This window comes from Cydia fagiglandana, chromosome Z (genome assembly GCF_963556715.1).
Source record: "Cydia fagiglandana chromosome Z, ilCydFagi1.1, whole genome shotgun sequence".
Classification (NCBI taxonomy): Eukaryota; Metazoa; Arthropoda; class Insecta; order Lepidoptera; family Tortricidae; genus Cydia; species Cydia fagiglandana.
This window is the reverse complement of record NC_085959.1, coordinates 19,136,354-19,162,591: the sequence shown is the minus strand read 5'-3', so window position 1 is coordinate 19,162,591 and position 26,238 is coordinate 19,136,354. Positions and strand designations below refer to the sequence as shown.

General features: G+C 38.0%; 2 protein-coding genes across 2 annotated transcripts in view; one reads left to right on the top strand and one right to left on the bottom strand.

The window, feature by feature from the left end:
- The window catches only part of LOC134679024 (angiopoietin-related protein 2), a 121,967-nt gene that overhangs the window by 44,414 nt on the left and 51,315 nt on the right, over nt 1-26,238 (bottom strand). The window lies entirely within an intron of this gene.
- On the top strand, nt 9,207-16,991 carry LOC134678347 (dynein axonemal intermediate chain 2-like). The gene is made up of 7 exons (XM_063536892.1): nt 9,207-9,406; nt 9,870-10,017; nt 10,500-11,234; nt 11,855-12,033; nt 13,083-13,215; nt 16,525-16,629; nt 16,794-16,991. The coding sequence occupies exons 1-7, from the start codon at nt 9,213-9,215 to the stop codon at nt 16,989-16,991; spliced, it is 1,692 nt and encodes a 563-aa protein (XP_063392962.1). The 5' UTR covers nt 9,207-9,212.

Sequence of the window (26,238 nt, the reverse complement as noted above, 5' to 3'; positions counted from 1 at the left end):
AAAAAATAACTACTTTTTCCTCCCTTTTTTTGTTTATAACTTTTGATATTTTTTGTGTGCTAATACACGCTTCGAATACATTTTTCAAGACATCATGAGGAATCTAATGAGATATGACACGTATTTTTATGAGTAGTATCTTTATTTTTTATCGTTTTCAGGATCTCAAACAGACTATTATACAGTGAAAACATTATTAAGTACTAATTAGTTTTATTACGTTTAATATACGGTTTACGGAGTAATATAGTAATACATATTATGATGTTGTATAATCAGTACGCATTGAAAACGGCATTTGTAATATAAAAATCAGTTACCTACTGAAATATTGATCTTACACAATGAATCTCTCAGGGGATCTTCAATCACTTGTAATTAATGCTAAAAGTAGTACATTATGTTCAAAGAACTTACATTGCAGAGTACGGCTAAACAATAAACATCCTGTATTTGTACGATTAGTACCAACTGTACACCTTGTCATCATTTTCAAGGTAGCTGATATTCAAGGGTAGTTGATATTATATAGGTATCATATATCTCTACAGTTCCTGATAAAAGTATCTTAATCTATTTGTTTTGCATATTACTAGAAACATATCTGTCTTATGTTAGACCATTAGAGGGAATTGTAGATACTTTTGGCGCATCATTTGAGCCGCTACTTATGATGCTGACTTCACGAAGTGATTTAACAGTAAGTATCTAGGTATAAGAATATGATTCTGTTTTACGTTTACCACTCTATATTTATGCATATTTTAAATTAATTACGTTCATATAGACTGCCTGTAAATTACAAGACCCGGGGCGATAATGTTGCTCAAAATTATTCAAATTTCGTTACAGCCATGTGTTAACTGCTTCGCTTTGCCAAATACTTAGAACTACACATTTTTTCGAAAAGGAATTCTGCCCTGCTAAGCCGAAAAGCGCTATCTCAAAAACAAATGATTTTGAAAATGGAATTCTCAGTTATAGAAACTAAAGTATAAATTAGCAATGGATTTTCTTTTGAGATAGCGCCACTCGGCTTAGCAGGGCAGTATTAGATTGTGCAATTGATTAAATAATATAGGAGATAGAGCGAGCCTGCACCTCAGTAATTTGTTGTAACTGTAAATGGCTAGGAAATGAACGGTGCATGTGCGTAACGTTAATAGGTCTGCAATTATAAAAATGTGTAGTTTTAGATTTAACACTGTTCTCTATGAATGTAAAACCTTATTATTACAAAGATCAATAAATACTCATGTAGCACTATTAAACATGTGTTTTTACATTTATTGACTAACAAAGTTTTTTACTTGTATACTGTCCCTTATTTATTCGTATACGGTGTTACAAGATGTAGTGAATATCTAATCCTTTGCCATCATATTTTCTCGGAAAAGTTCGTATTTGTCATGCTACCTACTTCCGTTACCCCAGTACTTTTTGTACGGAGACTGGCTGAAATAGCATAACACGTTCGTGCGTTTCGTGAAGATTGGATTATGCACTACATCTAATTGTACCTTGGTGTCGATGTGTAGGAGCACTAGGCAGAAAAGTTTTCATCGCGAACCTCAATCCTATATAGAGCCTTTTCCTTTTACTTTTCCAGGCCTAGTACATATGTACATATAATTTAATCCTTTGCGATCCGATTTAAACTTCAAATTAGATTTAACTTTCGGGAAATGTAACTTGTCTTCAAACGAATAATCATATAGCTGGATTAATTGGAATATTTATATTTGGATTTTTTGGGAAAACCTTGTAGATGGTGCGGCCTGGAAAGGGTTAAAGACGAAGAAGCAGTGAGGTTTATTGTTTGAAAAATCTATATCTTAACTAGTTTTTGAGGAACAATATATTTTCGTGTGATATGTATTTTAGAAATGCTATCAAGTGGCAGTTAAAAAATTGTGGGTCAAGCGCGATTACCACCGGAAAATTTTTTGGTGCTAGAATTTTATACATTATTCAATGTGCCTTCAGTCGACAATAAGTACCTATAAACTTGTTGTCGACTGAAGGCACATTGAAAATCGATATAAACCAGACTTCAAATATTATCTTAAAATGAACCGGGTGGTTTGTGGTCGGTTTTATACATACTTAAGTTGCTTTAATATTAATGTTAGGTACGGTTGATAATTGAGAAGGTTGTTTTAAAATAATTTACAAATGGATCTGCCCTGCGTGTATCGAAGCATCGTTATGCGATAAGAGTTTTTGTACGTTTAATCGCTATAGGTACATTTTTTTTTATTTGCCGACTTTTTCTACTGTCAAGATTTGCTTGACCAGCTATAGTTGAGCAACGATCCACTAGACAGATCGTACGCGGCGATCGATAAGGAGCTGGTAAGTGGTAATAAATGCGCAGTCCGGCCGCCGTGTCTCGTGCTCATGTTTTGGATCATGTTTTGTTGCGAGACACAAAAGAAACATTACGACAGTTCATTGGGGTACAGAGGCATCGACTTAAATGTTTCAATTATGACTCCGTCGGCTAAACTACAGTTATTGCAGCTTGGAGCTCCCGACTCAACTAATATCATACACGAAACGCTTTAATGGATTTGATTTAGACAAAATCAAACCATACAACCATAGACATCAACGAACGACAACCGTCACCCGTGAATTTCAACTAGGCGAAAGCAAAATGCCCGAGTCAAAAAGTAGACTTCTCTACTTTTCGGTCCATAATACTGAGGTACTTAGTTAATAATAATAAGTTAATTATTCACCAGCAGCTTGCCCTTCTATACGGCCTTGTGGACCGCGAAGTGCTGTACTACAAGTACTCACCTGCGCCAGTTCTCGAAAATGGTCGTGCCACGCTCTATTGGGATCGATCTATCATCACTGACAGGACTATTGTAGCCAATAAGCCTGAGATCATGCTGATAGATCGATCGCAGCGCCGGGCCGTGCTCGTCGACGTCACCATCCTCCATGATGAGAATCTCGTGAAGGCCGAGAAGGACAAGTCCAGCAAGTAACTAGACTTAGCTCACGAGATAACCGCCATGTGGAATGTTGACTCGACAATCATAGTTCCTATAGTCGTGTCAGTGAACGGTCTCATAGCGAAGAGTCTCGACCAACACCTAGAGAGACTCGCTGGGTGGTTGAATCAAGGGTCAGATGCAGCGCGGGCGGTAATTTTGGACACGGCGCGTTTAGTACGTCGGTTCCTCACTCTGTGGCCCTGACCACCTGCAGCTTGGGTCCTGCCCCGCTGCCGGCGGCACCCTAGGTTAGGTTTTTTTATAATATGTTTAAAATGTGTATTTTCATTGTTTTTATGTGCTTTTGTATTTTACTTTTATATTCATGTTATAAACAACCTAACTTATTATATAATAAGTTAGTATACAGTGGAACCTGGATAATTGCAATCTCAAGGGACCGGCCATTTTTTGTCAATTAACCAGGTTTTTCATTTAAGCAGGTCGCGTCAATTAACGAGGTTCAAAAAATCGTTGTGTCAATTATAGAGGTTTTCATTAATAGAGGTTGCTTCTGACAAATTTCTTTTATGGAGGTGCAAATAACCATTTAAAGTAGATTTACACGCTTACGTTCTGGGTTTCTGGTCTATATATTGCTTCTGTCTATACTTGCACTTTTACACTACATTAATTACCACTTTATTTTCTTATCATTTGGGTTTAAAAAATTCCCTTGAATTGTAAAAGAAAGTTTTATTAGAATGTAAAAAGCATACCTACTTTGTTTTTTATCGATCAAAACTATTTCACCTACTACCAGGCTGTGATAGATACCCAATAAATAAATTGAATTCTGGATGGAGATATAAATAAAATGATCATTGCTATTAAAATATTGTTTCTGCTGTCTACAACTACATTATTTCAATTACAGAGGTAATAAGTAAGACTCGTTTCAATAATAGAGGTAAAAACAAGAGCAAAAATAACGGATTTTTTTAGCACAGTGTCAATTATAGAGGTCTTAAGTTGCGATGTGGTCAATTATAGAGGCAAAATTACGAAAAGCACTAAAATCTAAATTGCAATTATAGAGGTTCCAAAATTTCAATTATAGAGGCCTTTTGGTCTCAAGGGACCGGGACCGGACTTTTGGTTGCAATCATTGAGGTTTTCCATTTATCCAGGTGCCAATTAACCAGGTTTCACTGTATTATTATTAACTATATACCTCAGTATTAGCTAAAGTGGGACTGGGCTGGCCATGTCTGCCGCATGCCGAACGACTTGTGGGCCAAGTTAACCACAGAGTGGGTGCCCCACGAGTCAAACCGGGGATCCGGCAGACCTCGTCGGCGACGGCGGGATAACTTGGACTCCTTTTTGAGAGACTGGCCAGATGTAGCTCAAAACCGGGACAAGTGGAAGAAGAGGGGGGAGGCCTTTGCCCAGCAGTGGGACACAACAGGCTCATAATAATAATAGCGTTCGGGGATGGTATCCGCCACGTGTATCCCTTGCTTTTAGATTAAAGTGTCTTAAAGGGCCTCTGCGCTGTTGGCTTCGGCCCCACGTACGCCTCCCAAAGGTCCGGGACCCCGTGGTCTCGAGATATGGAAAAGACATACAAATAAATTAGTCTCTAGTGTAGTCGCGGCGCGTCGTTTGGGACCGAGAGTTCTTGCGGCGCGGCTGCGTTCGGAGCCAGCGCTGCAACTCCACGCCATACGTCATTAGGGCGATAATGTCTCTGAATTAGTTTAATGTCCCCCACCAACGATAATGAGTTAAAATTTTGCCCATGCGCTCATTAAAGTGACGTGAAGCGCCGATTATTAATTGATTACACAATAAATTATACCTGTAGTGAGTTCTGCAAGAAAAGGCAAACTATCAGGTTTCTGTATCAAAATTGGATAAATGGTTTAAGCCCGCGGCTGGGTGACAGGTTATATTATAATATTCGACTTTTTACGTAAGAGTCTAGTTTTATGGCTGGCCTATTCTAAATAACTATTTATTGCACCTAGTTAATAGTCAGATAGTCAGTCCATTAGGACACACCTCTTTTTAACCCACGACCGAGAAGAGGTGGGATATGCGTTTAGTGAAAGAGGAGATTGTGTGTTTGTCTGTCAGTTTTTCAAAAAGCTTTTTTAGCTTCAAAAACCATGGAGGAAGCAGTCGAGTATGGAGGAATGACCACTCCTGTTGGCTCTTAAGTACCTTCACATGTGTAGAAAAGTGAGAAATATATAATGGTAAATTTCAAACAGAAATGGATATGAGCATGATTAAAATAAATCTATGTACAAATATAAGTAGAGAAATCAGATTATTGAACGAGGATATAAAATTCTACAAATTCATCTTAAAGTACTTAGGTACGTATCTTTTGCGCAAGAGAGATCTCGCAGTTTGGCGACTTTTAACATTATTGGGTTAATGTTCAAATTAGTGGAACCGTCCCAACCAGTTACGACACAGTAAAATGTTTCAATAACTTGTAATTTGCTTACAACGTAATATTATAGAAATGGCATAGGTACTCCCTTGCGTAGATTCATATAAGCTCATTACCATAATTGAGTTATTATCAATAATAAATAGCTAGTAATAATAATATTTCAATGCATACGAAAGAGACTGACTTACCACCATACCACTGTGTATTTTCTTCTGTGTTTAGTGCTGCTTACCATAGGTAATATAATATGCCAGCAAGTGACCTGGCCTATAGTATTTTTCAAACTCGATAGGTAGGATGACATGTGTCACCTCCATGTGGATTATTTAATCTATAATTGACTCATAATTGATCTAAAACCTAAAAACGTCAATTCTCGCAAAATTTTATTAAAATGACACCTGTCATCCTACCCATCGGGTTATAGCATATTTTACCTATGGAAACACGCCTTTAATGGACGTGGCACCAATAATGAAACGTAAACCACAAATCATGTAAAATAAGTAATGTAATCTTTATGTAACCCCTTATAATATTCACAAAACTTTACGGGCCATGTTTTATCCGAATCTTACAAATACATGAGTCAAAATGACAGAAAACTTAAAAAGAAAACGCGCCATACTGTCCATAATAGTTTTAATGTATTAAATTGTATATTTTCATAAAAAATGTTATTTATAAATAGAGTCTTTTCGGGAAGAGAAGAGTCGTGGAATGTATGGGACCCCATTAATTCCACAACTCTTTTTTACGTTTGAAATGTTACGTATCTTGAACGTTTCACGAATGGAGCCGTTCCTATGATTAGAGTTATACCAAGAAAAGTCTGCAGTGATTTTGATAGTATGAGCAGTATCATCATCTATAACAGATGTAGGAGATACATAATAGGTAAGTACCGACTATATAACGAGGATACGACAAAGCTTAACATTGAATTCCAATATAGATAAAATATAGAGCTCTACTCTACGCTCCATAAGATAGAATATTAGGCACTGGTCCCACCGCGAGTTAGTAAGCTATGAGCTATCGGCTATAAACACAAACAAAAGATAAGCACTCCCGTGTAAATAAAAGAGACACTGCGATATTTATAGTTACTCGCCCAGCGGTGAGCTATAAATATCGCCGTGTCTCTTTTATTTACACGGGAGTGCTTATCTTTTGTTCGTGTTTATAGCCGATAGCTCATAGCTTACTAGCTCGCGGTGGGACCAGTGCCTTAAACCCCGCAGAGCCTAAAATACATAAAAAAAATACAATAAAAGCACAGTCAGATTAAAGGCCAGAGCACACCGGCTGCGTGTGCGTAGACTTGCACGTGCGCTAAAATGTTTGAAATATTAAACCCCGCAGAGCCTAAAATACATAAAATACAATAAAAGCACAGTCAGATTAAAGGCCAGAGCACACCGGCTGCGTGTGCGTAGACTTGCCCGTGCGCTAAAATGTTAGAAATATCAAACCCCGCAGAGCCTAAAATACATAAAATACAATAAAAGCACAGTCAGATTAAAGGCCAGACCACACCAGCTGCGTGTGCGTAGACTTGCACGTGCGCTATAATGTTTGAGCGGCGCACGCACACGTCACGCAAGCGGCGTGCCGTCTCATAAAGATCAGTATAACATATTACAACGTGCATGTGCGCTGGGTACTTGTGCGTAAAGATCTACGCAGACGTACCCGATGTTTAACAGGCGTCGAAAATAGGCGGCCAATGGTCAACGACATGTCAACCACAAGTATGGACTGACGTTTATGTGACAGGGATATGTTTACGTTACGTATAGAGTCTGTGCGGAAAGAGAAGAGTCGTGGCAGAAACGGGAACTAACATTTTAAATTTTATATGGCAATCAAACCTTTGACACCTGTCTTGTAAAAAGTAAACAAACTTCTGTCAATGTATATTTTTATTAACAAACCGCAAGTTTTATGTATAAAATATTTTCAAAACACGATAAAACCGTACATAAAACCACAAGGAAAATTATATTTAACATTGTTCGGTTTTGTCAGCGGGAAGAAAACGGCTAAAAGGCGACTATCGACTTACAAAAAGTCGCGGAACGTATTTCCGCTATTCGCAGGTATTGATGTTGTATTTCATATTAAATAATTACCTATTTAATAAGCCCCCTAAGTAACTTGTCTCCGGTACATAATCGGTAAGTATATTCATTCAAAATATATTAATTTTCATAAATATGCAGGTCATTCATGATCTTTAAAATAACTGACAAATAGTCTTGATACTTGCCATTTTATGCATATTTATATGTAATTTCTTTTTCAGGATTGTGTAAAAGTGCCTACGGTATCTCGAATAAAAGACCGCTAAGTAGGTGATATGCAAGAATTCGTAATCTACGTGCCGGATTCAAGCACATCCAGTTCAGATGAAGATAGTTCTATGAGTGTCCCTGGTTGTTTTGAAGCTAGCTCAAACATAAGTGACATTGAATATTTTAATTCAGACTTCGATTACAAAGAATAAAACTTTTTCTAATAAAATATTTCTTTATTTGTAGGTTCTGTTAGTTACGAAATTATATTTCATATTTAGCAGTGACTTTTCGGCGAAGTAAAATATCGTGAGATGAGAGAACCGGATTACCGGACATATCCCAATAAGGCCTACCTACTTATGCACTATTTTTATTCATATTCATATTTATTATTAATAATGTACACATACATTACAAGTCAAGTTTACAATGGGTGAAATATATCTCAGATAAAATTACAGTTCTATTGCCCAATTTCTACCCGATCTACCCGGTTTTAATAACTGTTGGACTGCACAGATTAGGCAGTACATAAATGAGACTCGTATCTTGTTTGGTACTAAAATTACAGTTGTATTGGACAGATTCTTAAATAGTTTTAGCAGTTTTGTCAATCGCAGTCACTTTTTAGTATCCGAGATAAGTGTGTTTTAAAAAGAAAACTAGTGCCTGCGCTAAATCAGAGGATTGAGTTGACGAGCCGACACCACCACCAGGCTCCGTTTAGTAAGCCGTGGTAAAAAACCGGAACAAAAGGGATTCAAGTATCATGACCTTTAGTGTCGTACTATAATCACGTGACCAGTGTTGTCAGCATAGCAAAAACCATAAAATAGCACTGGCGCGCCCTCAAATCCCACGACTCTTCTCTTTCCGCACAGACTCTACATTTGATGTGCCCCTCCCCCGCAAAAAATGGCAGACTATTTTGTACCAAAAATTATAGACATGGCGTCTCCGTTGGTTATATCCTCTAATGGGTATGTCCTCATTTTGGTCCTACTCCTCATCAAAAAATATAATACTCATACTCTTTGAACCATAGACATGTAGCCGAAAAGGTCGAACCGCCACAGCCTAAGCGCTAGAACGAGACCTCAATTGCGGACTTTCATAACACATAACTGCGTCCAGATCACGTCCAGTACCCTGTTTATCAAAAGCTTGTAACTTGTAATACAAGTGGAAATCCTGTTTTGACAGCTTTTGTTTGAAAGGGACTTCCACGAGATACAAGCTTTTGATTACTTTTGATAAACAGGGCCCAGATTGGCCAACGATGTCAATACGGGGTTATAGTCTAAACGAGGCAAGTAAAAAAAAGTGCTAGGCTTGTCAAAAGCTCCAGCAATTGTTTTAGACATATTTCAGTCGATTTCTTGTATGTCCCTTACACTATTTTAGATGTTTTAATTTAATTAATTTTATAGTTAATATTTGAAATACTGTATTTTATATTATTTATTTGAGAAAAGGCCTTCAAATAATTAAATAATGGAAACTTACTCGTATATAATGAAACGGCGAGACTTCGGAAAACAGCCCATGTTCTGTGAACAAGGGCCAGAATTGTGCGACACCATTCTGCCTAACCCCGTTGAACAGAAGGCTTTCATACTGCGGAACCCGGTACACCAGGCCACCCAGAACACTCCGAACTTCTCGCTACATGAAATCAGCACAGAGCGGTAGATAAACTAAGCCTTCTCAGTGACATTAGGATCCGTAGCTATTTCGTAGCGGTTTCCGCAGCAGTGTGTATGTTACCTCGTGTGTAATTTGAGCCACGAAAAATAAGAACACTAAGTACTTTTCATCTCAATTTCAGCCCCTAAATAAGCAAATTGGGGCTGAACGTAATATATATATTTAGATGCCTTCAATTACTTCTACGTGAATAAAGTCAAATATTTGTGGTATCAGAAACGAATGTCCCTTTAAATTGTTTTGCTTCAAAAACTTCTTATATGTGGCATTCCATCATTTAAGGGTCCTTATGCACATGGAGCATAAGGACCTTTTAGGCATGGAACGCCACATATATTTTAAGAATAAACGGGATTTCTATTACACCCCTATAGAGGTATTGGCAAAGTATTCCTATTCCAAATACCAGGTTGCTGGCGTGTGCCTAATATGCTTATTTTGTAGAGCTAAATACAATACGACGGGAATCAACCACGCTGAAGGTGGCTGGCCCAAGGATGTCAATATACACGACCCTGAAGCCACGCAACGTTACCGCCGCAAGGTCGAAAAGGAAGAAGAATATATCAATTGCGTCAATGCGTGCAGCCCCGTAAGCTTCTTATTATATTTTAAGTGTCTGTGCCTAATCAATAATTTCGTAATCGAAACTGATGATACTCGTACGTACACTAACTATTAAACACAACCACATGAGTGGACGCTCGAGTTGAGCGTGCAGCGGGGCAAGGCGTGAGGTGTGCATGTTAAACAAATGCAAACGTATAGGAGCGGCCTTAGTGCACGCTGCTAAAATCACTTGTGAGCCCGACGCCACGCTGCACGGAGTGCACGCCCCGCCGAACGCTCCGCTTCGAGCGTCCACTCAGGCCTTACATAAAGAGTTAGTCCAAGAAAAGTCTTGGGGAGTGCAAGTGTTATTTATACGTCATAATTTTATAGAAGTTTGATGTTTAAATAAAACTTGCACTGCATGGGCTATTAAAATCTCTGCAGATTTTTCTTGGTCTAATTCCAGTTCTTATTTTTAATACTCTTATTTTACGTAACCGTAATACCTAACAAATTGTACAGGGTATGGAACACTACGCACTGCAAAATAATGCAATCGATATGTACCAAATATATTACTCGGACTTGGCTAGTTTGCCGCCCGTAGAGAAGAACAGCATGCGCACTGTCAACGTGTACCGCGACCCTATGGGAGGCCGCCCCATTTCCTCCATCTGCTGGCAGCCCGAAGGTCAAATGCGATTTGCTGTTTCTTACGTGGACATGAATTACTACCGTAACCCACAAGGCAGCATATTCGGACTTTTATGGGACGCGGAGACCCCCGCGGAGCCATTAATGAATTTTATGCCTCCGTCCATATTACTGGATTTACAATTTAATCCAAAAGATAGCACTATGTTGGCGGGAGGACTAGTTACCGGCCAAGTAGTGTTGTTTGACATACGGCGCGGGAGCCAAGCGGTGTCGGCGTGCCCGCCGCACGTGGCGCACCGTGACATGGTGCGTAATGTGCTCTTCATAAACAGCAAGTCCGGACTAGAATTCTTTTCGGGCGGAGTCGATGGTGCGTGTAAATGGTGGGACGCGCGAAATATGTCCGAGCCTACTGAAGAAATGATTATTGATATCGCGAAATACACGTTTGATGTTCCTAGCATGGCAAATGCTTACGGTATTAGCACCATGGAGTACGAATTCACTATCCCTACGCGATTCATGGTCGGAACAGACAACGGTTTCGTCATTAACGCTAACCGGAAAGGAAAAACTCAACTGGAGAAACTCCCAATCCAGGTGAGATAGATACACGGTGTAACATGATGAAACTGAATAATTTTAACCACGCATTTCTGAGGTCAAAACAAGTAAAAAATGTAATATGAGTTTAGGTCAATTTCGCCAAAAAAAATTTTTTTTGTTTTGTTTTTTCAATTTTTTGAATGTATTTGTACATAAAAAAATATATGTTATTAGTAAACTTGTCACTTAAAATTGATTCTTACATTTTTTTTTCGTAGAACCTACTTTTTGCAAAGTGTTACTTGTCACTTTTTGACACCTATCAATAAGGATATTTAGACTACGTCCCACAGCAGCAACATCACCATCAAAAATACCTTTTACACTATGAAACAATAAAAACTTGTTTTTTTTTTAATTAATAATATCTCTGAAACTAGGCGAATTTAAAAAAAGTTTATAGGTCAGTTTTGTCTCTAAATATGATCAGGAATACGCTGTTAAAATTATTCGGTTTACTCATGTTACACCGTGTATAGTGTCAAAATGAAACGAATGCTCAGTACCTCCTAATCTTAATTATATCTAAACTGTTTGTTAAGTTTAATACAGCATTTTACACTTGTATAATTCATCTTTTGTATTGTTTTATTCATCTCTTATTGTGCTTACAGTACCCAGCACATACTGGCACGGTGCGGTCATTGGAGCGCAATCCGTATTTTCTGAAAAATTTCTTGACCGTGGGAGACTGGAGGCTGCACTTGTGGAGCGAGGATTGCCACGACTCACCCGTGCTGTCGATGCCACCGACACGACACAAAATAACTTGCGCCACGTGGAGTCCCACGAAGTTCGTTTAATTATTATTATTGTACAATGAATACAATGTAAAGAAATAGTTCAAACCTTAACCTAATAACTGACGGTTCTCGACTCTTATAAAAATGCGTCTAGATTTATCAAGTTAATTTTATTATAATATCTGGCCGCGTCTGAATTAGTATTTTATACAATCGTGATATAATACAGAGCTTTTCAGTCGAGTACCGTGTTTAGGCAACGAAGCTTGCTGAGTTGCCTAAGTAAGGTAGGAGATTGAAAAGCTTGATTATATCACTATTGTATACAATACTTTTTATACAAGTCAACTAAAATAATACTTTAAACTAGTAAAATCATACAAACAAACCAAACCAAAAGTATACAGTGAAGATACGCGAGCAGCCGTGGTACCTTTATACTGGTACGCAACCCGGCCGCCGCACCCCGCGCCCCAGGGCGGGTTGGTCGACGACACGTTCTCGTAACTCATGAGGCCCTGGTACTTGGTCCTTGCTAAATTCAATTTTTAAACAGTATTTTTCTCGATTTTAGCCACCGTAGCCTATGGAGACTAACAAGTAACGCTAAGCTGTTTTCGTTGTCTATGGATGTTCCTTTATTAAGGGTGTCACGTATGCGTTTCTGACTTATGAAGGAATTGTTCCTACAATACAACCTAAAATAAATAACTAATTTGAGCTATGGTTTTGTTTCGTCCTCTTGACTGCGGCGAGCTGTGATTGGTCAATTTCATTACAGTTGACTAAACAGTATCGAACTGCATATTATAGTTGAGTTGGGTGCCCAGACATTAAAAGTACCCAAAGCAGTTTGGTAGGTATACGAAATCCAGTACGAAATCTTAATTCAAGAATTATAGTCGACGAGAAGAAAAAAATACTTATTTCACCGATTTATCTTTCTCGGGGATTGTTTTTATAATAGTAGTAAATTCTCTATAGGAGTATACTGTACTGATCATCATCATCATCAACATGCAATCAGCAGTAGGAGCTGGCTGCCTTTAAATTAGCATCACATTAAACATTGAGCTCTATACCTATACCTAACCGGCAGGTGTTCCCTGCTGCTGTGCACGGGCGCGGACGGCGTCATCTCGGCGTGGGACCTCCTGCGCAGCCAGTGCAAACCCGTCCTTACGATGTATTTGGGCGACGACCCCCCTGTCAAAGTCAGGATTCACGAACAGGTATACCTACCTACATATACCTACTTGAATATACTAAAAGGGATGCAATTTGGAACGAGCCATGAAATTAAATTATTCGAGTACAAACCCTCTATAAGACAGCGACATTACGTACTGAGGATTTACACTTGTAAATTTACCTAAGCATAACGTTGGTTACCCAATTAACTTACCTACGAACCTTTCCTAAATTGTCTAATTTCCGCTTTGGTTTCATTGCATGTAAATTTCATAATGCCATTGTCTAATACTCGTATTTGTCCTAAATTTTAAAACATCTTATTCCCAATATGTCAAATTATTTCATTCTTAAAATTGCCGAATGTTGCCTAATGACATTCATTTTTATCGCCTAAGTCCCAAAACACCCTAATTTCAAAAATAACAATAGGGTAGGGCGGGTTTATAGCTAGTAGGGACTAGGATACGGGGTAGGGTAGTTGACTGAATTATAATCAAATCAGATTCTTTTTTCGAACTGTCAAAATGATTAATTAGCCACTATGGAATCTATATAAAATACAGAACAATGAGTCACGGCAGGGGCGTATTTTGAAATTTGGCGCCCCGGGCCAATACGTTTCGCCGCCCCAGAAGTCAAGGAAGAAAAACAAAATGCAATCCACCAGGGGCGGCAGCGGGCAGCGGCAGGGGCAGCTTACGCCGCCCCTGGCAATTTGGCGACCCGGGCCGTGATGCCGTGCCGTGGCCCCCGTGGTGCCGTGGGCCCGGATGGCCCTAGGGTAAGTCACGGTCAAGTTAGGTACCTGCTCTTTTAATTTCTTTCGTATGTAAATTTAAATTATGACTGAAAATAACTACGGTCAAGGATTTTCAAATATTTACCGGTGCTTTATTTCGCGCATGGTGTGAATTTATTTATTTTAATCCTTTACCGGGCTAAGGGATATATATTTCTCACTTAGAGTTTTCATAACGGGAAAAGTTCTGCCGAATTTTGCGGGGAGGTGAGGAAATAACACATGCAAAATATTACTCACAAATGCAAAAAAAGATCTGTGTCATTTCATTACACACGCACACATCTTGATAAATAAAGAATACATTCTTATTTTGATACACACAAAAATATCACACAGGAAATACTTCGTAAAAACACGGTGTAAGGATTCATAACCATTTATGAATTCGTCCGGATAAATATCTAATGGAGTGATATACCATCTATTTCTACGGTTGAAGTGGTTGATCGTTTCTTACATGTGCTCACGGCACAATATGCAGGCATTTTTGTTACCAGTGATCTCTGGCGAGGCGATTATGGGAATGAGCATTAATCGATTATGACATTGTATGTACCTACGTGAATTTTTGCACACTGTGCAAGTTTTTTGGCAGAGGGGTAAGTATTGAATACCGGCTCCAAGTTATTAAATGCTCTAAGATTTCTGACATAACGTCACTTCTAACATGTGTTCTATTTTCGATCAGTAAGGCTGACATTCGATTATCATTTTTGAACTATCAACCTGGTAAAGGGTTACATCTTGGCAACATCCCTGTTATATCCCTGTTCTTCAAATGTACGTAAGTAATACGTCATAATTGATGGGACAATTTGTAAACTTTGTTTTGTCGTTTAAACCATTATATTTTAACGATCTGCTGGAAGCCAAGAAGGAAAAGATATAATATAAGCATACGTCGGACTCCAGCGGGCATTTTCGTGGCATGTCAGAATGATGGTAAGGTTCGCAAATCAATCAATACACTTTGGAGTATTTGTACTTAGTATTTGGTACCTAGTATTTATAATGTAACAAATAAAGCAAATCTTTCTATTGATTAGACGGCACTCTACCAACAAATATAAGTATGAACAACAGTCATAATGACGCATGTCAGCTATTTATTTGTTTTTTAAGTGGCCACTTCAGTGGGCTATCAGTCGTCACTTCAAAGAGTATTTACATATTAAAGATGAATAAATGATAACGGGTAACTAAATTTAATTAACTATGTTACAAATACTAGGTACATTATAATACTCGTAAGTTAAGATTTTTTTGTAAACCTTACCTTGCCCTCAAACTGCCCCCTACAGTCCGACGTTTGAATATAAGTTTAGGTAAATTTCGCCAAAAAAAAAATATTTTTGCTTGTTTTATTTTTAATTTTTTTAATGTATTTATACATAAAAAGAAAATGCTATTGGTAAGCTTGTCACTTAAAATGGATTTTTACTTTTTTTTCGTAAAAAAGTTTATAGGCATACGTCGGACTCCAGCGGGCATTTTCGTGGCATGTCAGAATGATGGTAAGGTTCGCAAATCAATCAATACACTTTGGAGTATTTGTACTTAGTATTTGGTACCTAGTATTTATAATGTAACAAATAAAGCAAATCTTTCTATTGATTAGACGGCACTCTACCAACAAATATAAGTATGAACAACAGTCATAATGACGCATGTCAGCTATTTATTTGTTTTTTAAGTGGCCACTTCAGTGGGCTATCAGTCGTCACTTCAAAGAGTATTTACATATTAAAGATGAATAAATGATAACGGGTAACTAAATTTAATTAACTATGTTACAAATACTAGGTACATTATAATACTCGTATGTTAAGATTTTTTTGTAAACCTTACCTTGCCCTCAAACTGCCCCCTACAGTCCGACGTTTGTTTATAGGACATTTTTGTCTCTTAATATGATCTGGAATACGCTGTTAAAATTATTCAGTTTCCTCATGTTACACTGTGTATAATAAATGAGTTTCGAACCCTAAGTAAAAACTATGTTATTTAGAATTTTAACAAGCTAATACATGAATATGGTGCATCAAATAAAAAAATGAATACGACCGTTTTTTATTGAGAATTTATTAAGGATGATTTCTTTCATTGACACTTTTTTCCTAAAATGTATACTTTCCTCAAAAAATGTAAAAAACTGCGAACCGGGACATATTAGATTGCGTCAGGGGGAGGGGAAGGGACGCTAGTGTGCGTAAAGCACCATACCCTAAGGTATCATACTACATTCATAAAAGGCTGGCTAAAATTAGTTTTTCAAAAAACACAATTTAACCGAATCATAAATACTCAGACATTTTGACACTGTTCCGTTTTGAGATTCAGGAATTTAAGATTTTCTACCCTACCCACATTTGTATTACCTAACCCTTTGCCTATGTATTACTTATGATTGTTGTAATAAATGCTTTATTTTCAAAATTTCAGTAAACAGGAAAAATAAATTAAGGTACAATTGAAACAAGTGTCTATCCACCAAATATTAGTTTAACGGGTGCCAATAATAACGAAATCAATTCTATTTTTACAGGGTTCGCTAGTAGCTGTTGGTACTCAAAAAGGCTCTATTTTTATGTTGGAACTATCAGCATCCATGACTGCATCTGAAAGAAACGAGAAAAATCTCATGTTGGCGGTAAGTTACATTCAAAGTGTTTATTTTTTACTGAATATATACAATATTTCGGGATCTAGTACCTCAAGGTGTTTACAGTCGGCAGTGTTGTGTTTGTGCTTAATAGTTAGTAAGGTTACACTTCACTTCCTAGCAAAAGTACAAATGTGGTAATTTGAATTTAGATATTAGAACGCGAGACAAAGCGAGAAAAAATTCTTGAAGCCCGGCTTCGTGAAATCCGTTTGAAGCAGCGGCAAGCGGAGGAAGGCAGCCCCCGGCACAGTTTAGGCGTCGACGATCCCTCGGCTGGTGACCGCGATTTGGCCGAGGCCACTCAAGACTATTTCAATGTTGTCAAGAAGGAACTCGCTGCCATGTAGAGATGAGGCCTACGTACGAGTAGCACAACCAGATCCACTGTTGGGTAAAAAATATTTGAAGAGGTCGGTTTTTCAACAATTGTATGGCATTTTTTAATTTTGTAAAATCAGATTTATAATCATCGTTTTAGGAAGGATTCCTAACAACATTAAATATACTGTACGAGGCACCACTCCCTTTTTATAGTTAGTATTGTATGGCACTAATTACCCATTTGTAAGGCGTTTTTGACATGTATATGTTATTTTTTCGATATTGTTTGGCAGTATCAACATTTTATAGCATTTCTTTTGTGGAATTTTTAAGAACCTGACGACATTTGTGTGGCACCTTTTCAACATTTGTATGGCACTATGTAGACATTTGTATGCCACAATCGACATTTTTACGGTCAAAATAGCCGTACAATTGTCGCTAGTAATATTTTTTTGCCAAATTTCCTACACTTTTAACTGATTTACTTATTTATTTTATTATATATTTTAACATTATACTTGTAACTATACTCTTTATTTATTTTTCTTCTTAAGTTAGGTAAATTATAATATGAATATAAAAGTAAAATATAAAAACACTTACAATACAATAAAAAAAGATTATAAACACATTATAAAAAACCTAACCTAGGGTGCCGCCGATTTCGATGAAATTTGCTATATGGGTGTTTTCGGGGGCGATAAATTGATTTAGCTAGGTCTTATCTCTGGGAAAACGCGCATTTTTGAGTTTTTTTTATGTTTAGAGCCGTTTCCGAGATCCTTGTTCTATAATGTTTTATTTATTGACATGACGCACGAAGATTTATGCAAATATTTTTATATGTGTATATAGTGGGTATTAGTGGCTACTCATGCATATTTTTTTTGTAGGTGTACCTCCGCGAATAGTATAAAAAATAATGAGAAGAAAAATAAAATGTTTTTTTTTTTTATAATGAAGTGTAAGGACATGATGCAGGTTAAACATATTCATTTTGTAGTCTATTTTATTGTTGTCAAATATAATTTTGTTTGGTTAATCTAACTTGAACGGTATAAACGGTACTTGAATATGACACTTTCAATGATACACTGATGATTTTACATTATCCTGAATAACTCGAAAACAAAAGAAGATCGAGGACTGATATTAAGCATAGAGAGTTCTTAGGACCTGCCAGTACACCACCTGAAAGAATGACCAAATCCGTCGTTGGGGGCACTTCTTGTTCGCTTAGCCTGCTAGACCCTTTCGCCGCTTTTGGGACGTCAAATGCGATTTTATCAGAAACAAATAATATTTCAGGTACAGTTACATTATGTTTAAAGATTAGAATACATTGAATAAAATATATCAAATACCGAGTGTTTTGCTGATATATTGAGTTCAAGAACCCAATTTATTGTACGGCCGACCACTTTAAAAGTTACTAGCTTCACAGTCAGTTTCAGATTTATTACATTGTCACTGTCGTTGTTTCTACAACGTTATTAAGACATTCAAATCATCATCAAGTGCATGTAATGTAAGCATATATATAACATGATTGTATTCCAACTACGCTAAAAGACTAAAACATTGCCCGTCTTTTTATCTTTTTTTTATTTTCTAATTATTGTATTACCTATCTGTGGCACTCACACATTAACAATATACTTTTCTTTGTGCGACTAAGAAAACTAAAATAAATTTACGTTTCAGTACTTACTCTATGTAGAAACAGGACTTAAACAGGCGGGCAAAGCCAACATTAAAGTTTAAACTTTGCCCACTTTTGCATTTATTTTCTTAACTTTTGGATTGACAAATTTTATGGTTACGAATAACCAGACAGACTATAATCCAGAATAGTTATGGCATACTTAGTTGTATAGTCCTTTAGTTATAATATTTCACCTCCAAAGTTAAATTAAATTCCTGCTATCATACTTATTATCAGAAATAAAAATTTTAATATTGAAAAATTAAATAAATTATATGTTTTTACTTACTTTAAATACCAAATAAGATGGAATGAATTGAAAATGACACGACAAATTTTATACACATATAATAAATTAATTTTATACCCATAGTCCAGATTCGCGAAAAAAGGTGTATGTACTGTATTCATAGAGCCTTGTATGTTGTCCAGGTGATTGAACACCTCATTCACGCAAAACGGCCTTATTTGCATATAACACAGCTTTGTTAGCTAAAACTCATTATGATTTTTAGTTATAGCTGGTCAAGCAAATCTTGTCAGTAAAAAAGGCGCGAAATTCAAATTTTCTATGGAACGATACCCCTTCGCGCCTACATTTTTCTAATTTGCCGCCTTTTTCTACTGATAAGATCTGCTTGACCAAGTATATGGTAATCCGTCATGTCATGTACTTACAAAGACTTGTAGGCGTGTAGTAAAATGATGACATTGAAATGATTATTTACTAACCTAATCTTAACGATCAAATCTTAAGTAGAACCTCGTACTCGATGTTTCTTTACTGAATTTAGTATCATTAGTTATACAGTGAAAACATTATTAAGTACTTATTAGTTTAATTAGTTACGGATATGATTAGTTAGTAATATAGTATGATGTGGTTATAGTCAGTACACATTGGAAATTAACGGCATTCGCATAAAAATATGTTACTGAAATATTGCTATTACACAATTAATCTTTCAGAAGATCTTCAATCACTTGTAATTAATACTAAAATGTACTAACATTATGTTCAAAGGACTTAACATCGCAGAGTACGGCTAAACATCCTGTATTTGTACGGTTTACTAACCGTCGACGTCAAACATATGTTTACAATTTTGCACCTAACTCCTTTGTAATAATGCGAAAAGCGTAAACATATCTTTGAGAACGACTGTACCAAGTGTCCATGTCAGTTTAAGGCAAGCGCTATGTTATTCGAGAATGACGGAAGACATATACGAAAGCGCGCTGTTCTTGTGTGCTTAGCTTTATAGCATAACCAATCGGGATAAAGTACGCCAACCGATCCAGAGAGTCTAGGGTCGTCCCATTCGTTTTTCGTCATGTTCTTAAATTAGTCCTATTCTACTTTCGTCACTCATTCTACATTCGTCACAATCGTCGGTGGTTTTCAATGTAGAATGAGTGAGGAAACCAGAATAGGACTAATTTAAGGACTTGACGAAAAACGAATGGGACGACCCAAGACGATACCATCCAGAGAGCCTACCGCGAATCACGTTGGATGTGTTGCCTCCCTGTCACACTTATGTTCGAATTTACAAGTGCGACAGATAGGCAACACGTCGAACGTGGTTCGCGGTAGGCCCTCAGATTAGGTAAGAGTACTTACCTACTACCAGCATCTATATTGGCAGATGAAACAACGCGCCTTAAGTGTCTGCCACCCTGTCATCCTTTTCAAGGTGGCAGATATTCAAGGGATATAAGTAAGTAATATCGGTATCATATATCTCTACAGTTCCTGTTAAAAATATCTTAATCTATTTGTTTTGCATATACCTAGAAACATATCTCTCTTATGTTAAACCATTAGAGAGAATCGTAGATACTTTTGCGTCTCATTTGATCCGCTACTTTGGATGCTGACTTTACGAAGTGATTTCACAGTAGGTATCTATAAGATACTTTCAGATTATGTTGTACGTGTGCCACTCTATATACATATTTTCTATTAATAACGCACATGTAGACTGCCTGTAAATTACAAGACCCGGGGCGATGATGTTGCTCAAAATTATTTAAATTTCGTTACAGCCATGTATGTGTTAACAGCTCTGCGTTGCCAAATAGGTACTTAGAACAACTCATTTTTCGAAATCCAAATACATTTCTTTACTTAGAATTGGCAACAATTTGTAGCCACACGTCGTGAATTCTATAAAATTATAAGATTACATTGATTACAAATATAACTATGATTCTACTTGAGCCAATTTAACGGATAATATCTGGGAGACTGAGCTTTGCTGGGAAAGCTCAGCCTCCCAGTTTTCCCAGAGATTAAGACCTATTAGCCCGACCGATACATCTCCCCCGAAAACAAGAGCCGTTTCCGAGTTCCCCGAAATATAAATATATATGTCGCAGTCAAAAGTGTGAACTGGTCAAAAGAACTTTTAACCGACAAAAACAGGCAAAACTGCTTTGACTGAGCATGTTGGTCAAAAGTAGTTTTACCTGAAAATCATTGGTTAATAGTAATTGTGACTGTTACTATCAGTAAAAAGTACTCGCAGAGATAGGTAGGTTAGGGTTATTTTTTTTTTCTACGCCCAAAAAACGAAACTGTTCCCAGAGATAGGTATAATTTTCAGGTAATTTTGACCAACGTGCTCAGTCAAAAGCAGTTTTGCCTGTTTTTGTCGGTTAAAAGTTCTTTTGACCAGTTCACACTTTTGACTGCAACATATATAATGAACCAAGAATTGCTCGTTTAGATTGTGCAATTTATTAAATAGTAATATAGGAGATAGAGCGAGCCTGCACCTCAGTAATTTGTAACAGTAAATGACTAGGAAATGAACGGTGCATGTGCCTAACTTTACTATAGGTCTGCAATTATAAAATTGTGTAGTTTTAGATTAAACACTGTATTAATGAATGTAACAGCTTATTATTACAAAGACCAATAAATACTGATGTAGTACTATTAAACACGTGTATTTACATTTATTGACTAATAAAGTTATTCACTTGTATGTATAATGTCCTTTATTTATTCGTATACGGAGTTACAAGATGTAGTGAATATCTAATCCTTTGCCATCATATTTTCTCGGAAAAGTTCGTATTTGTCATGCTACCTACTTCCGTTACCCCAGTACTTTTTGTACGGAGACTGGCTGAAATAGCATAACACGTTCGTGCGTTTCGTGAAAATTGGATTATGCACTACATGTAATTGTACCTTGGTGTCGATGTGTAGGACCAGCACTAGGCAGAAAAGTTTTCATCGCGAACCGCAAAGTTTGTATTGTACGTGAGCAATACTGATAGTTCCTATATATTAAGCCACTTAAAGACGAAACAGTGAAAAGGTTTATTCTTTAATAATCTATCTCTTAACTATTTTGGAGGAACAATATATTTACGTGTGATATGTAGGCATTTTATAACTGAGAAATTTTCATGGTTTTAAATGTGCTTTCAGTCGACAACAATTTTATACAAGATTTCAAATACTATCTTAATATGAAGCCCAGTTTTCGTCCGACTGTTCTTGGTAAGTTTTATACATACATTTAGTTGATTTAATATTAATGCTAGGTACGGTTGATAATCTAGGATGTTTTAAAATATTTCACAAAAAATGTGATCTCCCGGCGTGTATCGAGCATCGTTATTCGATAAGAGTTTTTGTACGTTCAATTGCGAGTAATTATTGCGATATGCAAACGATAATCCCGCGCTCGAGAATTCAGTGTAAGTAATAGTTGTGCAACGATCCACGAGACAGATCGTACGCGGCGATCGATAAGGAGCTGGTAATAAATGCGCAGTCCGGCCGCCGTGTCTCGTGCTCATGTTTTGGATCATGTTTTGTTGCGAGACACAAAAGAAACATTACGACAGTTAATTAGGGTACAGAGGTATCGACTTAAATGTTTCAATTATGACTCCGTCGTCTAAACTACAGTTATTGCAGCTTGGAGCTCCCGACTCAACCAATATCACACACGAAACGCTTATAATGAATTTGATTTAGACAAAATCAAACCATAGAACAACAGATATCAACGAACGACCAACCGTCACCCGTGAACTTTACTATACCCGTGAACTTTTGACTAGAGTGAACATCATTCACTTTAGTCAAAAGGAATAATAAGCTTCGGTATTCACTCAGGTATAGTAGATACGGCTATGATCTCTATTGCAAACATGTCTGACACTCGCATTTCTGTATAGTTAAATAAGCACCCAATTACTTGTACTTTATACCTACATGGCTTGTATCACATTATGTTAAATTCGTGCTAACTCTGCGAGTAGCCATTAGCTACTTTAGGTGTCTAAAGCGACCTCAATACGCTGTTTAGATATATCAACAACGAGCAACTAGACTGTCGAAATATCGAGCTATTGATATAGATTTTTAGATTTACTTCAAAGATGCTATGAGAGATTTTAAATATTCGACACTTTATTAAAAACATAACATGTTTAACAACAAATAGAAAATGATCGCTACATTGGCATCACTACAAGAAATGCCATTCGAAGTGTCACAGGACCCATCTTTCGCCGATAGAAGTATAATACCCAATCATTGCAATTTTAATAGAAATAAGGCTCCTATAGGGTCTGTGGCTCCCCAGGGGAGCCAAGATATGAGCGCCGCGCCGGCGCGCCGCCGCCGCCGACAAAATTTTCGCGCCGCCGCCGCCGACGTAGCGCTATCGGCGTGGCATCGGCGTGACCTTGTAGATACTACTACTTTCAGAATCAGATGATATATATTTTATGTAGTTTAGATCTTAAACAGGGCTAGTCTGAATCGCTTATAGACATTCAAAAGGTATTTTAGATCCAAAAAATTCAAAAATATCGATCATCATCATCATCAGCCTACTCTCGTCCACTGTTGGACATAGGCCTCTCTTATTGCACGCCATTGAGCACGATTTGCGTCATTTGCGGCAACTCTGATCCAGTTCTTGCCAGCCGCCTTGCGAAGGTCATCGCTTCATCTAGTCTGCGGGCGTCCTACGTTACGTTTGCCGATGCGCGATCTCCATTCGAGAACTCGTCTACTCCAACGGTTATCGGTTCTACGGCTAATATGACCGGCCTACTGCCACTTCAGCTTGCTAATCCGGTGGCCTATGTCGACGACTTTAGTTCTCTGACGGATGACTTCATTTCGAATACGATCCCTCAGAGAGACTCCGAGCATAGCCCTTTCCATAGCTCGCTGAGCGACTTTAAATTTATGGACCAGTCCTACCGTGAGTGTCCACCTTTCGGCTCCGTATGTTATCACGGGTAGGACGCACTGATTGAAGACTTTTGTCTTCAGACTCTGGGATTGATGACGTGAAGACTCGACGAAGCTTCCCATATTCTGCCCAGCCCAGCTGTATCCTTCTATTCGACTCTTTCTCGAAGTTGTTCCTTCCTAGCTGCAGTATATGCCCGAGGTAGACGTATTCCTGAACAACCTTGAGAACAGCCCCTTGTACTGCAATAGGTCCCGGAGCAACACGTTCGTTGAACATAACTTTTGTTTTGTCCAAATTCATCCGGAGACGTTTGCGTTGAGAAGAATCAGCTAGACAGGTCAGCATATGCTCTAAATCCTGCAACGTCTCAGCCATGATGACGATGTCGTCCGCAAATCGCAAGTGTGTAAAAAAAATGTACTCGCCATTAATGTTGATACCATGTTCCTTCCAGTCGAGCGTTTTAAACATAATATATCCTCCAATGCATTTGTGAACAATTTGGGGGAAATCACATCCCCTTGTCTCACACCACGATGCATGGGAATAGGCTTAGTCTGCTGGTTTTGGACTTGGACAGACATGGTAGCTGCGTTGTACAGACATCTCAACACTTGGATATATCGCCAGTCGACTTGGCATCGCTGCAGGGAATCCAGAACAGCCCAGATTTCAATGGAGTCAAAGGCTTTCTCATAGTCCACAAATGCTAAGCACAGGGGCCGATTATACTCCTCGGTCTTCTGTATAATCTGCCGCACTGTGAAGATGTGGTATATGGTGCCGTATCCTCCTCGAAATCCGGCCTGCTCCGGTGGCTGAAATTCGTCGAGTCTTTGTGCTAGGCGGTTCGTGATGACCCTCGAAAACAGCTTGTAGATGTGGCTTAGGAGCTAAATGGGTCGGTAATTCTTCAATAGGGCCTTATTTCCCTTTTTGAAGAATAGCACGACAGTACTCCTACTCCATACCTCTGGAGTTCTCCCATCGAAGAGAACGGCGTTAAAGATGTTCTGGAGCTCCTTGAGTGCAGGTTTGCCTCCCGCTTTCAGAAGCTCAGTTGTAAACTTGTAACGGCGTCGAAGGCGTCGGAATCAGGTCTTCGGTGTTAGGTGGAGCTCGGCCTTGGCCATAAATCGGTTTATTGGGTCGATATTGGTTAATGACGGACCTTGATTTTCCTCACTTCGGCTCTTTAGACTGTCGACCAGACGTTTCCCTGATACAGTCAATCCGCTACTTCTTACTTAGCACAAAAGATAAGGGCCACGCAAAGATCTTCCGGCGAGGGCCTCGCCAAGATTAAGACCGCCTCTGATGCTGCGCGATATCGTTTATACTATATAAAACAATTTCGTACCTTTATTCAATAAATATTGCTTGAAATAGAAAAATGCACTTATTTTATAACTTTCTTACAGCAAAAATATGTATTTTCGGTAATATTTTGGTTCTAATTCTTTTTTCATAATCAAAGGTGTTTCAAGGCCACGCCGCCGATTCGCCGCCGCCGCCGACCGATTTTGACCGGCGCGCCGCCGCCGTCTAAATGCCTATCGGTGCTCATACCTCCCCTACATTTCACAACACTTCTCTTTCCGCACAGACTCTATAGAAAAGTCTTTTTTGAAGAGCAATCCATACCATGATTCTAAAAATAGTTCAGTTAGGTACGCCTGAAGGAAATCTATTAAAAGTCAGGTAAAATAAAAAGGTTTCCATTAATTACCTGTAGATAGCTCTAACCCAACAGACCTGCATTGGGTCATGATAGTTCAGCGTGACGGTAGTTGTCGTCTGCATTCATTATAGTATCCGCAGTTCTTTCGTAAGATAAAGCACGTCCTGCTGTTACGGTCACTACGTGGTTGACGGTCCTGTCTATTATTTTTCCATTTTGTGGCGCTAGCGATTATGTAATAACACGCGACCTTGGCGGAGTACTCTTTGAAATCTGACTACTATCCGGTGAGTGGGTCCGGAGGCTGCGACAACTACAATAGCCTCTGGGCTTCTGTTATTTCAAACGCGTACCTAGCATGCGAGTAAACGACTACAACAGACCATTTGTAATTTCTAATAACGCTTAGTTCCAGGGCAGATTTATAGGCCGGGTTTAATTTGCTAGGTTGAGTCACCTGCAGTCGGTACGCGATAGGTATGACAGCCCTGGTATAACTAAAAATAAATAAATAAATAAGAATTTAGTTCACCATTTCTTGGCTAATCCTTATCTATCACTGTCCGCTATCGACATGACGCGATACTAGACACATTATTTTGGACTTTAGAAACGTTTATTTTCTCTTCCACCTTTTCACTAATAAA